Source organism: Thunnus maccoyii, chromosome 21 (genome assembly GCF_910596095.1).
Source record: "Thunnus maccoyii chromosome 21, fThuMac1.1, whole genome shotgun sequence".
Lineage (NCBI taxonomy): Eukaryota > Metazoa > Chordata > Actinopteri > Scombriformes > Scombridae > Thunnus > Thunnus maccoyii.
The window spans coordinates 10,388,964-10,404,858 of NC_056553.1; the positions used below are offsets into that span (position 1 = coordinate 10,388,964).

The following is a 15,895-nucleotide window of genomic DNA, read 5'->3' on the forward strand; positions in this document are numbered from 1 at the left end:
CTTATTCTCAACAAATCTCATGTGCAGAGCCAAACCAACAATGAACTCATCCCACATACAAGTATTGTGTGTGTATCCAAAGCCTGATATATATCATATTCCTCTGTGCCGTAGACCTCAATTGCTGTCAAAAAGATATTAAAAATATGTCAGTGAGTCACACTGTTGCACTGGGTGATATGTTCCTTCAATATATAGAGTTTGGACACATTAGTTCGTTTGGAAACGGCTCCAAAGACTAATAACAGATCATGTTTTCAGTCTCAGGAGAGTAGTTCTGTGTAAGGCAGACGCCACTGCGCATGTGCAGGAAAGCAGTTCTGTTCAGAGCTTCACTAGCTTGTAAAAATACCTCTTGACTTTGTACCAAAGTTCTTTACAATGTACAATGTATAAGGAACTACTCTCCAGAGACTGAAAACAAGAGACTAAATCTATATAGAAAAAGAGAAACTACATATCAGATATTGGTGTCAACCCAGATCAACAAATTTGCACTATTTTGCAGTAATTATCATGTATGTTTCCACCAACAGTGACTTCACTAGACAAGCTAGATTTTGACACACCAGCTATCAGGTATGCTTGTGCTGCGTCATCAAAAATTTAATTTTGCAGACAACCAGTCTTTCAGTACAAGATGTGATTCAAATGGCTTGGTGAGTCCTTTTCTTTTGGCATCTTTTGCTGTTGTTGCACTCACATTGAAACTCTAAGTTTGGACCATCACTATTTCCTGGCATGCCTGGTTCATCAGCCCTCACTGGCAAGAAGTGTAAACAAACAAACACAATATAATCACGGAAAGGAAAGAGGAATTTATGTGCAATGCCGTGTTCCATTACTTTTTCTATTTCAGGCATATTTAACATATTATGTACACTGTACTGCCAAATTATGTTGATTGTGACAGGAAATAACTAAATGAGGCAGGCACAAAGAAAGCAGACACACAAATCCTCTCATCAATGCTTCATCACAAAATTACTCCTAGATCTCCGTGTAAGAGTATCCAAGGAAGGAATTTTCTCATTTATTTCTCCTCTCACATGCTGCTAATCTTCACTAACTGTCATATAGTATTTGTAATGGCAATTTTCATTTTTCGATGTCCTTTCTTTTCCTGTTTTTCCGGTTGGCCATTACTACACAGGTAGGTTAAGTTAGGAGTGATCTTACGCAGATTCAAGAACAGATTTTCCAGTCCGTTGGCTGCCGTTTAGTTTGTTGTTTTATTGAAGTCTTTGTACATGACATGAACATACCGGGTTTCTATCCTGCCAGCTGTAGTGTGCGTCTGTTCCCGATCTGGTAAGAACTGTATGTGCTCCACCTGCCTGTGCCTTCCGTTTCCTGTCACCTATGCCCCTAAATATACAACCCTGTGCATCTCATGACCGCCACCCAGTGTCCAAAATAATACTGCAAGTTATAACTAAACAAATGACATGCCAACAATCAACATAAATGGCTCCTACATACCGGCCCCTAATTGTTTTAAGTATATAACAAAACAATTACCAATAAATAATAAAAAAGGTGCCATATCCATTATACATTACATATACAATTTTCAAAAAATGCATCTATGTGTTGGCATTAATCTTCTTTACTGATTCTTCAATCTTCCTTTTTTTTTTCTTTTTTTCTTGCCGTTTAGGTCTCGGCTTCTTGGAGCAGACATATCTTTGTTATTGGTCTTTCCAAGATGCTGCTCTTTGTCTGAAGTCGAACTGTGCGCACAAGTCCTTGTGCATCTGGTTTAGTTTCCAGTATTCTGCCCATTAGCCATGAGCCTCGTGGTGCAGTAGAATCAACCACCACAACAATGTCACCTGGAGCAAAGCTTCTTTTCACCTTTGACCACCGTTGTCGTTCTTGGATAAGAGGTAAGTATTCCTGTGTCCACCGTTTCCAAAAGAGATCTGCCATGTATTGCACTTGTCTCCATCTGCGTTTGATGTACAAGTCTTCTTTTACAAAGAGTCCAGGTGGTAGTATTGGCTTAGACTTCAACAGAAGAAGATGGTTTGGTGTGAGTGCTTCCAGATCCATTGGATCATTAGCAGAGATTGCAGATTCCAAGTGAGGTTTTGGCCATTCTCTGTCTGGCTTACAGAGAAAATCTGGTCCCTGGATCCATCTTTTGCAGCTCAAGAAGCGGTCTGCTGTTAGTCCTCTTGAGGCTTCATCTGCAGGATTTTCCTTTGTGTTAACATATCTCCATTGTGATACATCAGTAGCATCCCTTATAAAAGAGGTCCTGTTTGCTACAAATGTTTGGAAGCGTTTGGTTTCGTTGTTGATGTATTTAAGCACCGTTGTGCTATCGGTCCAGAAGATGGATTTGTCCAGTTGAAACTGTAATTCCTTTCGCAGCATTGTGTCAACTTTGACAGCTAGGACTGCAGCTGTGAGCTCCATTCGGGGAGTCGTTATTTGTTTCAATGGTGCCACTCTGGATTTTCCTATTATGAATGCAACATGCGCTTCTCTGTTATAGTTTTCCAGTCTTATATATGAGGCAGTACCATAGCCACTTTCACTGGCATCTGAAAAGTGGTGTAGCTGTGCAAATCTGATTTGACCAAAGCTTGTGGGCTTCATGCACCGGTCTACTTTAAACTCTGCCATCTTGTTAAGGTCTGCTAGCCATCCTGTCCACCGATGCAAGAAGGTTTGGGGTATGTTTTCATCCCATCCAAGTTTTCTCTTACAGAGCTCCTGCATAATCAGTTTGGCTGGCAGAGTAAATGGTGCTACAAATCCTAAAGGATCGTATATAGAGCCGACTACGGACAAGATGCCACGTCTGGTGTATGGTCGTTCCTGTGCAGCAATTTTGAACTTGAAGACATCTGTTTCAACACACCAGTGCAATCCCAGGGCTCTTTCCATTGGCAGATTGTCTTTGTCCAAGTCCAACTCCTTAGTCTCTTTGGTTCGGTTTTCTTGGGGAATGGATGCCAATACAGCACGGCTGTTGCTGATCCACTTTGACAGCATGAATCCTCCCATTTTGCAGAGAGCAGTCAGATCTCTTACTATTTGAACTGCTTCCTGTTCCGAAGGCAGGGATTTCAAACAATCATCTACATAGAAGTTGTTCTTTATTGTGTTTGTTACCTCTGATGGAAAGTGACCTTTGTTGTCATCAGCAGTCTTCCTTAATGCAAAGTTTGCACAACTTGGTGACGACACGGCTCCAAAGAGATGTACTTTCATCCGGTATTCAACAAGATCTTGCTGCACATCACCATCGGGCCACCACAGGAATCGCAGATAGTCAACATGCTTTTCTGATACTCTGACTTGATGAAACATTGCTTTAATGTCAGCCATCAAAGCAACCGGCTCTTGTCTGAATCTGATGAGAACTCCAATGAGTGAGTTGGTAAGGTCTGGACCCTGCAGCAATTGGCAGTTAAGTGATGTTCCTTTAAAGACTGCACCACAGTCAAACACTATCCTTAAGGTTCCTTTCTTTGAGTGATACACTCCGTGATGTGGGATGTACCAGAGTTCTCCATCGCTTCGATTCAGCTGGTCGACTGGTACCACTTCAGCATAACCATTGACAATCATTTCTGTGAGGAAAGATTTATATTCATCATGAAATTTCTTATTCTTGGCAAACTTGCGTTTCAGGCTCTGGATGCGCTGCACTGCAATGCAACGGTTATTTGGCATGCTGGGCTTTTCTTGTGTGAAAGGTAAGTCTAGGCAGTAGTGTCCATCTGTCACTTTTGCTGAGCGATTCACAATGTCCAAGAATTTTACATCTTCCCTAGACATTTCCTCTGTTTCCTTGCTGGTTCCTTCACTGAAGTCATGATTGTACTGTTTGACCAGTAGCTCCTCCAAGTTTACAATGGATATTCGATTGACAGCAGCAGCAGGGCAGCCATTTTCATCCCTTATGCTTTTGTCTCCTCTCAGGGGACCATAGATGACCCACCCCAGTAGGGTCCTCACAGCATATGGTCCATCCCCTTGGCTGTTGACCAGCTCCCAAGGTTCCAATACCTTTGAAGCATTTGTCCCAATGAGTAGGTCAATGCCAGAGTCTATTTCATGAATCATGATATCCTTCAAGTAAGGCCATTGTGTCAGATCTTCTTGTCTGGGAATGTTGAGCTGGGAAACAGGCATGGTTTTATGTGTGAACACATCAGATATTTGAATGAAATAGTCTTTGTCCAGACTAGATATTTCCAAACCTGAGATATGATGACTGGTCACAGGCTTCACTTGGTTCATGGTACGTAAAAGAATATTGGTCCTTTGCCCTGTTATGTTCAGCCTTCTCATCAAGCTTTCTGTGCAAAAGGTAGATGTACTTCCATGATCCAAAAATGCATATGTTTGCAACACTGTGTCCCCCTTTTGGCTCTTTACTTGTACTGGTACAATGGAAAAGGTACAGTTTTCATCACCGGCCCCAATATGCCCACATGTATGAGGTGAGAGAACAGCATTACTCCCAGTTGCTTTTTCACTCTGTTCTGTATGTTCTGTTTTTTTTCCTTTGTCCTTTTGTTCAATGTGAAGTATTTCAGGATGATTTTGGTTGCACACATCACAAGTCAAACGACTCTTGCAGTCTTTGCTCATGTGTCCTATTTTTAAACATCCAAAACAGACTCCCTTCTCCTTTAAGAAGTCTATTTTTTCTCTGTGCATCTTCTTCCTGATCTGTGGACACCGCCCCAATGTGTGACCACTCTTGTTGCAGAACAAACAAGAACTTTGAAAATTGGTAGTAGGTACATTTCCTTTCATTCCATTTGTTGTCAAATTTTCTTGTACTGATGTTTTTACAGGTGTTACAGCTGTTGCAAAACTGCTTCCTCTAGGTCTTGACTTTTCTCTTGTTTTAGTAGAGCTTTTGACAGTTGCAGCTGGCTTAGCATCCTGAATGTTTCCAAAAAGTGGATCTGATAGTATTTTCACTTGTCTCTCTATGAAGTCTACCAGGTCAGGAAATCTAGCTCGGTGTCCACGCTGCTCCTGTAACTGACATGCTCTACTTCTCCACTTGTCTCTGAGCCTGTAAGGCAGTTTCAGAAGGATGGTCTTCATACTGGAAGCAACATTCATTTCCTCCATATAGGTGAGATGTTCCATTGCAGTGCAACAACCTCTAAGGAACAGTGAGAATGCTTGCAATGCTTCCACATCCTCTGATTTGATCACTGACCAGGCAAATGCTTTGTCCATATATGCAGTGGCAATCTTATGTTCATTACCAAAATGTTCTTTGAGCAGATCTTTTGCTCTTTGATAGCCCTGGGCTGGGGGCAGATGTTGACAGCTGCGGACTAAGTCTTTTGGAAGCCCTCTTGTATATTGCTCTAGGAAATGCAAGCAGTCACTGTAGTCATCACACTTTTTTTCAACTCCTCTCTCAAATGCCCTGCGGAAAACGTCGTACTGTAAAGGATCACCATCATAAACAGGAATGACTCTTGGTGGTAAAGTAGAAGAGAGACTTTGTTGAGCCAGGAGAGCAGTGATGTCATTTTGCCTCTGTATTAGGTTACACATATCAACTTGATTGCCATCATTCAATACAGGGGGTGTAGTGCGAACATACCCCTGCATACGACTCTGTACATTTTGCCTTTGAGGAGAATATTGTATTAGATGGGTTGTATCATGAGGTCGAACAGATGGTCCGTGAGCTGTTTCTTTTGGTCTAACAACCTGTTGCTGGGAAGAAGAGTTAGTTTCAATCAACACATTCTGTCTTTGCTGCACTTGATCTGGTAAATATTCATTTGCGTGTGGATTTAATTTAGCTGATGTTTCATTTTGAGCAGTTCCTTTTCTCAAATAAGAGTTCATCCCATCAGAAACTCTAGAGCTGCTTCTTGATCCCAAGGCCTCAAGTATGTTGATTTTTGCATTGGTTGCTGCCAGTTCAGTTTCTAGTTCCAGTTGCTCTTTCTTTCTTTTCAATTGTTCTTCTTGTGCCTCAAGCTCATGTTTTTCCTTCAGGGCAGCAACACGTTCCATGAGAGCAGCCTTTTCTGCCTGAGCTTTAATGCGAGCAGAGGATGTTGAAGATGCACGTGATGAAGAACTGGATTTGTGCTTTGATTTAGGTTTTGAGGCATTTGAAACGCTGTCATCAGGTCCAATGTCATCTGAATTTACTACACTTTGTAGTATGACACTTTCAGCAACGGAGTGTGCAATTTGCTGTCCAGCCTCAGGTAACCACACCTTTACCTCTTGTATAAACCCTTTAAAGATTTCCATTTTTCGTTGAAACCACTGATTTTGCTTTTCAAGTTCATCTTCAGGCAGTGGTAAATTCACCAGTGATTCATGGTTTTCCTTGGCTTCATCACAGAGCTTGATTAATTGAAACAAATTAGATTGTACTTCTCTTGCATTTTCCTTTAATTTCATGAGCTCTTTCAGCATTTCCATCAACTTGTTAGCTTGTTTACATTTCCTGTTTCGTGTCTTTTGACAATTTGCAATGAACAATTCCAAGCCTTTGGCAGTGTGTTTGATAACTCTTTTTTCCTTTTCAACATCGTCATCTTGTGACTGAGCGTCAGACATATTTGTTCACTGTCCCTTTAAGACTTGTTGACGAAAGCCGTATGCTGCCGGCACAATGTTTCAAACAGCTGATCGATGTGCGATCGTAGCTTTCAGTCTTCAGTCCACCAACTCCATTATAATAGCCGTCTTCCAATACGGCTTCGCATATAGCTTCTCCAATAAAGCTTAATGCTTGCATGTACTCACTCAGTTTGCGGTTTTCAATCACCGTCAGGTAAGCGCAGGTGACGAAGATGTCCACCTGGTTTGGTAATGGCGGCGTCCTCTTTGTTGTTCCGCGTGACAATGCTCAGTCCGTCTGAATGACTCACGAGCTCCAATTTCACTCGAAGAGCGAGTTCTTACTTAGGTGTAATGGCAATTTTCATTTTTCGATGTCCTTTCTTTTCCTGTTTTTCCGGTTGGCCATTACTACACAGGTAGGTTAAGTTAGGAGTGATCTTACGCAGATTCAAGAACAGATTTTCCAGTCCGTTGGCTGCCGTTTAGTTTGTTGTTTTATTGAAGTCTTTGTACATGACATGAACATACCGGGTTTCTATCCTGCCAGCTGTAGTGTGCGTCTGTTCCCGATCTGGTAAGAACTGTATGTGCTCCACCTGCCTGTGCCTTCCGTTTCCTGTCACCTATGCCCCTAAATATACAACCCTGTGCATCTCATGACCGCCACCCAGTGTCCAAAATAATACTGCAAGTTATAACTAAACAAATGACATGCCAACAATCAACATAAATGGCTCCTACAGTATTTTTTGCTTTTATAATACTGCTATTCTTCTCTCTTGCGCTGTGAAGCTGGTCAGCACAGACGGGGAATTGCCTATTTTCTAAACCTCCTCCCTCTCCTCGTTATCCTCTGATATGTACTCTCCCCTGCAGGCAAAGCAAAAAGGCAACTCCTCCCACCTAAATTAAAAAAACATTTCACTCATTTCACTCTCCAACTGATGATCTAGCATCTCCTCTGGCAGCATCCCGCAGCAGCCGAGTCAACAGGAGGGGCAGCTATCAGCCTGCCTGTGGATGACGCTGCGGTCTACTGGCAAGCTTTGCAATCATGTGTGGAAAAGGGATATTTATCATGGATGGAAAATGCTTGTCATCTCTCACTGAACCGCTGACATCCAGATCTGCATCGCATCATAACAAGTCTCCTGCTCGTGCCTATGACCTTTTCAAATTGGCCTGATAGACAAGTCCGCAATTTGGCTACTCTAAATATACTTAACAAATCACACAGAAGTAGGAAATGCCAGGGAGCACTTTCTGTAACCTCGAAGACTACTAAAAGCTTGATAACTCTGGCAGAGCACTGCAACAATTGGAAGTGAAGAAGCTTTTGAACCACATGAAAGACAATGAAGAAAACCTAAAGAGGAGCTTAACAGCACTGGGTTTCATTAACTAGTGGCCTCTTTGCCCTTTGTCTCTGAGCCTATTGAACTCTGTGCGCCGCTCCAGCCCTCTGAAGCCATCAGACTGAGCTTCTTTCCGGGCTAAAGAGGGCGGAGAGCTGAGCGACAAGGGCCAGGCGTGACTAATGCAGGAGCCTGGTGCTGCTGTTGCATGCTGGTATGGGGGGACAACCCTGCCTCTGCAATGTATGGCACGGCCTGCTGTCGCCGCATACAGGGCAGCACAATAACCCCGCCGCCGCCGCCGCCTCCTCCTCCTCCCCTCCCTGTCTCTCACCCCCCTCACACTGCCCCACCCCCGTCATCCATTCATGGCAGAGCCTTTCAGCAGGTCATTCAGAGGGCCAATAAAGAGGCAAGCTCTGAAATGTGCAATGTCAGAAAGAGGGAGAGACGGGAGGGTGGGGGTGAGATTCCAAGAAGGCTTACAATCTCCTCAGACTAAACTGGACCTCCCATTTTGTGGCAGTAACTTCTCTGCAGACACTTCATGAAAGTGTGACAAAGAGAAGAGAGCAACATGGCAGCATTTGTCATGAAGGTCAATCTCTTTGCTTTGAGAGCCCGGTCTGCATGTCTCCCTGCCGCTTACACTCCTGTGTGCATCTGAGTGTGTGTTTGTATGATTGCAGAGGCAGCTGCTGGCAGTATGATGGATGAGGAGCGGCGCGTTGGAGCCGCAGATGTCCATATCGCTGCCTACGAACGGGTTGACCCTCTATCAACTTCGCAGGCCTGTAGAGAAACACAACTCAGAGCATCCAGAGCTGAGCTGCCCCGGCTTCAAATGAAATTCCACACAACAGCCACAATCTTAGCACATTAACAGCCTTCAGAGCGAGCTTTTAAATCAAACCACATCATTACACAAGGCAAGACTTTCTCTCTCACGCTCACACTCTCTCATTCCCCTATCGCACACACAGACACACTCCAGACTCTAGTGGAACATCTCTTTTTCCACTTGCAGGAAAGCACCCGAATGAAAATTAACCCCTGAATCAGACCCAATTTTGTGTGCCACTGGTGAGCGTATCACTGGGTGAGCCAGGGACTGAAAGCTTTATAAAAAAAAAAGATGCATTGAGCTCACAGGATGTTGTGTAATTTCGCCCAGATGTGCTGCACAGCTCATCTAACTAATAAATGCAAGGAGGGAAAATGAATGCCTCAACGTGACTTTACAACCAATCGTCACATCTCTGACTCTGCTAGAGCTGAGACACATCCTGAGAGCCTGAAAGCTATTCTGGTAGTGAGTGGCGCATTATATCTTCCCAGTGGACTTGCAGAGAGTGGAGGAGTCCACCTGCGCTCTATTAATAAAAAGCCTATCTGAGGAAGAGCAGGGGCTGCTCTTTACAGGAGCAGAGGAGTTGAGGTCAGTCTACAACAAGGGAAGCACCTCACCCAGAAGTCTAAAAATACTGTCCTACATATTGAGGGACTCAGCCAAAGCGGGAGATGGAGGCAAATGTCCTTTTGTTTATGGATGACGATGTTTGAGTCAGGAATGTCTGAGCTACCTCTAAAACAAACCTTATGCTGATAGCTTTCTCATGAGAAGCACAAGTTCCAGGTCCTGAAAAGGAAAAACAAGCCGTTGCAAAGCACTGATGTCAAATGAGCCAGAGCACAGCGCAGCCCAGGAGATTGATTGAATTCATAAATAAGACTGAGTAGAACTGTGTGAAACTGTAGAAAGTGTGTGTGTGTGTGTGTTTGCACGTGCCTCTGTGCGAACGGTCACACATGGCCGATAGCATCTCTCTCTCTCCCAAACAGAGCCATACATTCCAGTCACTCTGTGGTCTGCACACAAACACACACACACACGGGTTTAATTTACAGTCACTGTCAGCAGCCGAACATTTCTCTAACCACTATCTGATACGTGATGAAAATCTGCTGCCAGCAAATAAAAGCCCCGGGAAACAAGAGCTCGCCTGTGTGAACAGAACCAACATTGGCATGAACTTATTTCAGCCGGTCTGTCGGAGGGCGAGCTCAGTGTGTGCAGCGTATGGGATGGACTAGATGTGAGATTAGGGGACTTTACTGTAGGTGCACAGTAAATGCTGTAGCTTTACAGTAGGGATATTTTCCCCATCCTCCGGTGTTGACTCTGTCTCCACAATCAAGGACAATCATGAGGGACAGGGCGTGCAGGTATTCAACATTTCCCCTGCAGGACTTCTTCATAGAAAGCACCTGCACTCTGCTCCCTGTTTCTGAAGTAATGATATCAAATATGCTAAAAGTTGCAGGAGAGATGATACTTCCAGGTTACAGGATGTTCCAGGTCATGACAGAGAAAGAAGACAAAGCACTAATCTAAAACATAAACACACCAGAAGACACAAAGGGGGGGGGGGGGGGGGGGGGGGAGTTGTGGATTGAATTCTTGATGTTTGACTGTACAATACTGTATAATATACTGTAATAATCAGCTCAGCCTGAAGCTAAGGCATAAGCAAAGATGTGAAAGCAATCCAATTAACTAAGCCTTGTTAACAGTTGTGAAAATATGATCATTAGAATAAAACAAGGGCTTTGATCTAGACAGAAAACAGAGGAAGTTAGTAGGTCATTGCAGCCATGCTGAATGATTCCTAAAAATAAAACAATGTAATAAAAACAGCCCTGGGTTGTCTGTCTTTTCTTTTCCTTGCACACACACATAGTCTCTGCTTTCATTTAAAGCAGGTAAACAGAGGATTTCTGCAACAACAAACGATGTAATTTAAGCACAAGTCATTCTTATGCACAAGAAAATTAGACTCCACCTGTGTCTGATTCAGATCAGCTGAGCAGGACGAATCATGTCTCATGCGTGTTTTTGCAGACGCATTGGACTTCGGCAGGGACTTGAGTGATTAAAGACACTGAGTGTGAACAGGTCTGCTAATGTTAGGGTGCTGTTTCTTACCGTTACTGGCTGTGAGCTCGCCTTGAGCATTTCCCAGACACTGCAAAACTAAAACAACTCCAACGAGAAGGTCGAACGTCTTCACACCCGCCATATCCAATTTCTTCTCAATAACCCCGGTCGTTTAAGAGGTGTCCGTCTTTCTCGTGCACCGACACCGCTTCCCCCAGCTGGACTCCGTAACTCTCCTGCTTCTCCTGCTGCTTTTAAAAACGGAGTGCGCCGCACTCACTGCACTGAGCTTGTTTTGTTCCAGCGTGCGCCACACTGCGCGCTCCTGGGGAGTAAAAAGCGCGCTCGTCCTAACAGGTCGCACCTCCGGAATAAACAAATAATAATGTTAATAATAATAACAACAGAAAAGAAAAAAGTTCACCACCACACACGGGGCATCCCAGTCCGACACACTGGTCTCATCCCACACTGGTCGGAGGTGCAGAGTGCGAGTGGAGAAGACAGTGCGCTCCCTCCGTCATCAACTCCTCGCAGCCAATAGCTCCTCTTCTTCTGTTTTTTGATGCTCAGCGCAGAACCAGAGGAGGCAAAAACACAAAGCGTTTCTCCAGCTGCCGAGGAGACATTCAGAATTTGCCTTGGGGATATTATCTGCTACTTGCATGACAAGCAGCATTTGAATGATGTGCACAGATATATGAAGCATAAGAAGAAAGCTTTTTGGAGCTTCAGGAGCTGCTGCTGTTGGCCGCCTGTTTGCCAGTAGACAAAAGATTTGAGCATCCAAAGAGCTTTGTTTTTATTTACTATGTAGGCTATTTCAATATGTAATAAAAGCTTTATAGAGTTAGAGTATGGTCCTAGTTGGAGTTTTGTTTAGCCTATCTAACTCTTTAAGTTTCCAAATGATTTTGTTAGGTTTGTGATTCTTTCATAGGCAACTGTGCAAATGTTTTTTGGCAGTTTAGATGTTTAGATTCTTATCCATCATGCAATACCATCAGAGAGGCATCTGATTGGTCCCAAATTTATTCTGCTGCATGACAACGACCCCAAACATACAACCAGAGTAATAAAAAAACTGCCTTACAAGAACTACCTACCTGCAGCAGATGGTTTGGCCCACACACATCTCCCACACAGAGCCCCACAGAGATCTCAACATCATGGAGTCAGTCTGGGAATACTGGAAGAGACAGAAGCAGCTGAAGCAGCCTAAATCCACAGATGGACTGTGGCAGCTTCTCCAAGATGCTTAGATCAACCTACCTGCCAAGTACCTTGAAAAACTGTGTGAAAGTGTACCGAGAACAACTGGTGCAAAGCAAAGTGTGGTCACACCAAATGCTGATTTGATTTAGGCTTCTTCTGTTTACTGCACTTTGTATGAAGTAAATTATATAAAAAATATTCATGGCATTATTTTTGAAAGCATCCTCACTTTACTTTTAGTGCCTAAAACTTTTGCACAGTACTGTGTATCTCTCTTTATCTGTGGATAAATTAGGTGACTCTAAGACTCCATTTCTGTCCCACTTCTCACCTTCACTGCTCAGCAGGTGACTGAACTGTGAGGGCGCCCTCTTCAGGTGAAAACCAGGTCATAATCTGGTAATGTGGATCACAGAGTTTTGGAAATTCCCATGCAAAACACCTAATTTTTTAATAATGCGACAAAAGCCCAAACCATAATCTGGAAAGGTATGACCAAGGAATGTAGCACATAAGCAAAATGATGGATAATGATCTAAAAGTACAAAACATCATTCACTCCTGCTTCTTGGTTGTGTGTTTTCACTTTTCTCAGAAGCAGCCAGACATTATAGGGGGTGGGCCTTGGAAAACTCTCATGTGAGGGAACATTTCTTTTTTTTTTCCGAGGCTGGTCTCTCTGCACTCAGAACGACTCTCACCATACTTTTTCTTCCTCATTGCCTGGCACTCATTTTGCACAGGAAGGATAACTTGGACCACATGCTTGTTCCAATTAAGACCCTCACTGTGGGAATTCAGGAGCTGCGTTACAGTCATGGAAAACCTTAGGGAGGAAACTCTTGCATGAAGGAACTCTTTTATAATTTACTTGGCTGGTGTACATGAAAACATAAGTACATGCATGTAAAGATTTTAAGTGTCGTTTGTCTGTGCTAAATGGATTTTCAAACTTTTTAGTGGCTTTTTAGTGGTGAATTAGGTTGTTAAAGTCATCAGGGCACAAATACTCTCTGAATGTCTCATGCACCAAATGAAAACAGATCAATAAATAGCAATTACTTCCACAGCTATGTCAGTAATTAGTCATTATCTTGATTATCAAAATCACTCATCTGTTGCATTATCTTTACAGAGTAGTGACTGCCAACAAAGTGGGTGCGGTAGTCGTAAAGGGATTTGTTTCTGGAGGACAGAGGATTGCAATAAATGAATGCAGTGCTTTATGCCAGGCAGAGTAAAGTGTCAGCAATGGAGCAAGAGAAGAGTGAACTTCACCACAATTTGCAGCCTGACCTGAGTAGGAACACTTCGGTCTTGAGAATCAGGCATTTAGGGATGGTTGGTGCTACATTAGATCAGCCGGAGGGATGATGTGCAAAACTCTTGCGAGATTTGTACCCATTGTATTTCTTTATTGTGCACGTAACCTTAACTCTAACCATAAACGTATCCTCAATCTGAACCCTAACCCTAACCTTAAACCTATCCTCAGTCTTAACCCTAACCCTAACCTTAAACCTATCCTCAGTCTTAACCCTAACCTTAACCGCACTCGCAAGAGTTCAAGAGTTTTAACCTAGAATTTACCTTTAGGAATGTATGAAAACTCCTCACCCAGAACTGAGAAATAGTGGAAGTGAGTGATCGTCTGTTTTGATGTGCTTCCCCTCAACTTCCTTCTAAAATAGCTCTAGGAGACATTGTTATGATCATAAGACTTGAATAAATATCTGCTGACAGTGCCTGTCCATGATAGTTTCACATCCACTTTCTCACATAAATCTGAATCACCCTCAGTGTGATTCTATCAACACACCTCTTGCGCGCCCAAAAGGACATATATCAAACATCTATACAGCAAACACAAACATCCCTCCCAGATAAGAGCTTGTGGACATATGCAGTGCGGCCATTTCAGTCATAAAACATCCCTCAATCAGATCATCAAATGTGATTTACTTCCTGACAAAGTGTCTACAGAGACTGGGAGAGCAGCTCTGTCTCTACACCCCTTTCTTTCCTTTTCTCTCTCTCTCTCTCTCTCTGCAACTCTTTCCAAGCAGTTTAATCATCATAGTAGTTGAGACTCAGCGGCCACAGCTCTCCATGCAGTCTGCTGCTCTAATCACCTTGTTCCACAACTCCAGCAAAAGGAAGCCAGGCCACTCTGAAAATCTCTCTTTATCCAGATTTTTCCCAAAGCCTCATCTTTCGCTTTCTCTCTTGAAGCCTTTCTTTCTCTCCCTCAAACATTCTCTCGCTCCCTTCCTGTGTAACGTTAAAACAGGATCAGTCACAGATGCCATGAACTTTTGCTTGGCTAGAGACCACACCACGCTCAGTCTCCCTGGGGGGAACTTAAAGAGCATCAAAACGTCTGTAATGAAATTAATGTAATGAAATGGGAGGGTTTTTCAAGGCCTTTAAGTCTGAGGGTGGTGGCAAGTGTAAATTTTCCAAAGAGTACTTGTGTGTTGAAGTGGGTCCCACTCTTTGAGTTGCAGAGCAGAATGTCACAGCAGCATTTACGAAGCTCGGCCGTTTAATAAACAGAGAACAAAGGAGCCAAGTGGCAGTCAGTCTGCAGTAAAACATTTTAGCCACTGAGGAGAACAAGCTCAGCTCTGTTTCTCTCTTTCCATTAGAGCATTGCAGATTATTAGCTTTTCCGTCTCACAACAATATTAACAAGACCTGAAAGCACACAATCATTTAGTTTTGCATTGAGTGTACACTTGGAAAAGGTTTCCTGTTTTGCCTTTTTGCTCCTTTTTTAAAGGTAATTTCGGTTTGGATCTACATAGAAAATCTCACAAAAAACTCACAATCATGAATCAGATGGACAGCCTCGCCTGCAGCATAAACAAACTTCAAAATACAGAAATGAAGCTTTGGCAAAATAACTGTTTAAAACTGCTATAGTCATTATTTTTATATGAACAATGGATCAAATGACAACATGTCTTGGAAAGGGTTGCTTGAAGTGATGAACACACAGAGGATTATTACCTGACGCTACAGTTTCCCTCAGCTCTATGGTGCATTTTAATGACTTTCATCTCATTGTTTTTGTTTTACATCTTGCAACTTTACTGTTCTGGTTCACTCTTATCAGTGCTGTTTCCATCAACAGTGAGTTTTGAGCAAAAAAGCCCTGATAAACCCACTGTATGCTACCTGCCTAGCATTCAACAGCAGACAGACACAGTTAGAAACCTGTTGGTGAACACAGTGAAGCATTTAGAAGCTAAAAAGGCAGTTATTTCACTCAGGAATTGATGAAAAGCAGAGCAGAGCAAGAATTTGAGTGAATATTGGACTTACATTCACCAGATGGCCAGAAAAAATCTCTAAATGAATGCAAATTTTGCTGCTGGATGTGCAAAGAAGCTATTTGTTTTGCTTAGTGGTGATGTATCATGCACATTTCCAGGTCTATATTTATATTCTGCAGAATGCATTGCAGAATTTATCCAATAAGCTGACATTTTGAAAACAATGTGCCTTTTCCAACAGCTCTGAAGCGGACCTTGCTCTTGTCAAAGCTACCGAGCTACACAAGCTTCCCTAAAATGGTGATATATTGATCAAACTCCCATGAGTAATGATGGTATTTCCAGTCCAAAGCAAAATAAACTGCTCTGCAGAGGCCATTTCTCTCTACTCAATAATTTTTCGAGGCCTCATTTATGTATCACATGAAGCAAACAATGGATAATAAACTTAAAAATCTCATTAATTCAGCAACGTTTGATGATATATTAACTTTACTGTGTTGTATTTGGAAACTTAATCAAGCATC

The 15,895-nt window shown here is 42.8% G+C and overlaps 1 protein-coding gene across 1 annotated transcript in view; it reads right to left on the minus strand.

Moving 5' to 3' along the window:
* Positions 1–12,281, minus strand: part of plxdc2b (plexin domain containing 2b) — a 108,888-nt gene extending 96,607 nt beyond the window's left edge. Inside the window, exon 1 of the mRNA XM_042399620.1 lies at positions 10,924–12,281. Coding sequence (XP_042255554.1) covers positions 10,924–11,017 — 94 coding nt within the window. The 5' untranslated portion in view covers positions 11,018–12,281. The remainder of the gene's footprint in view (positions 1–10,923) is intronic.
* Positions 12,282–15,895: the final 3,614 nt, after the last annotated feature.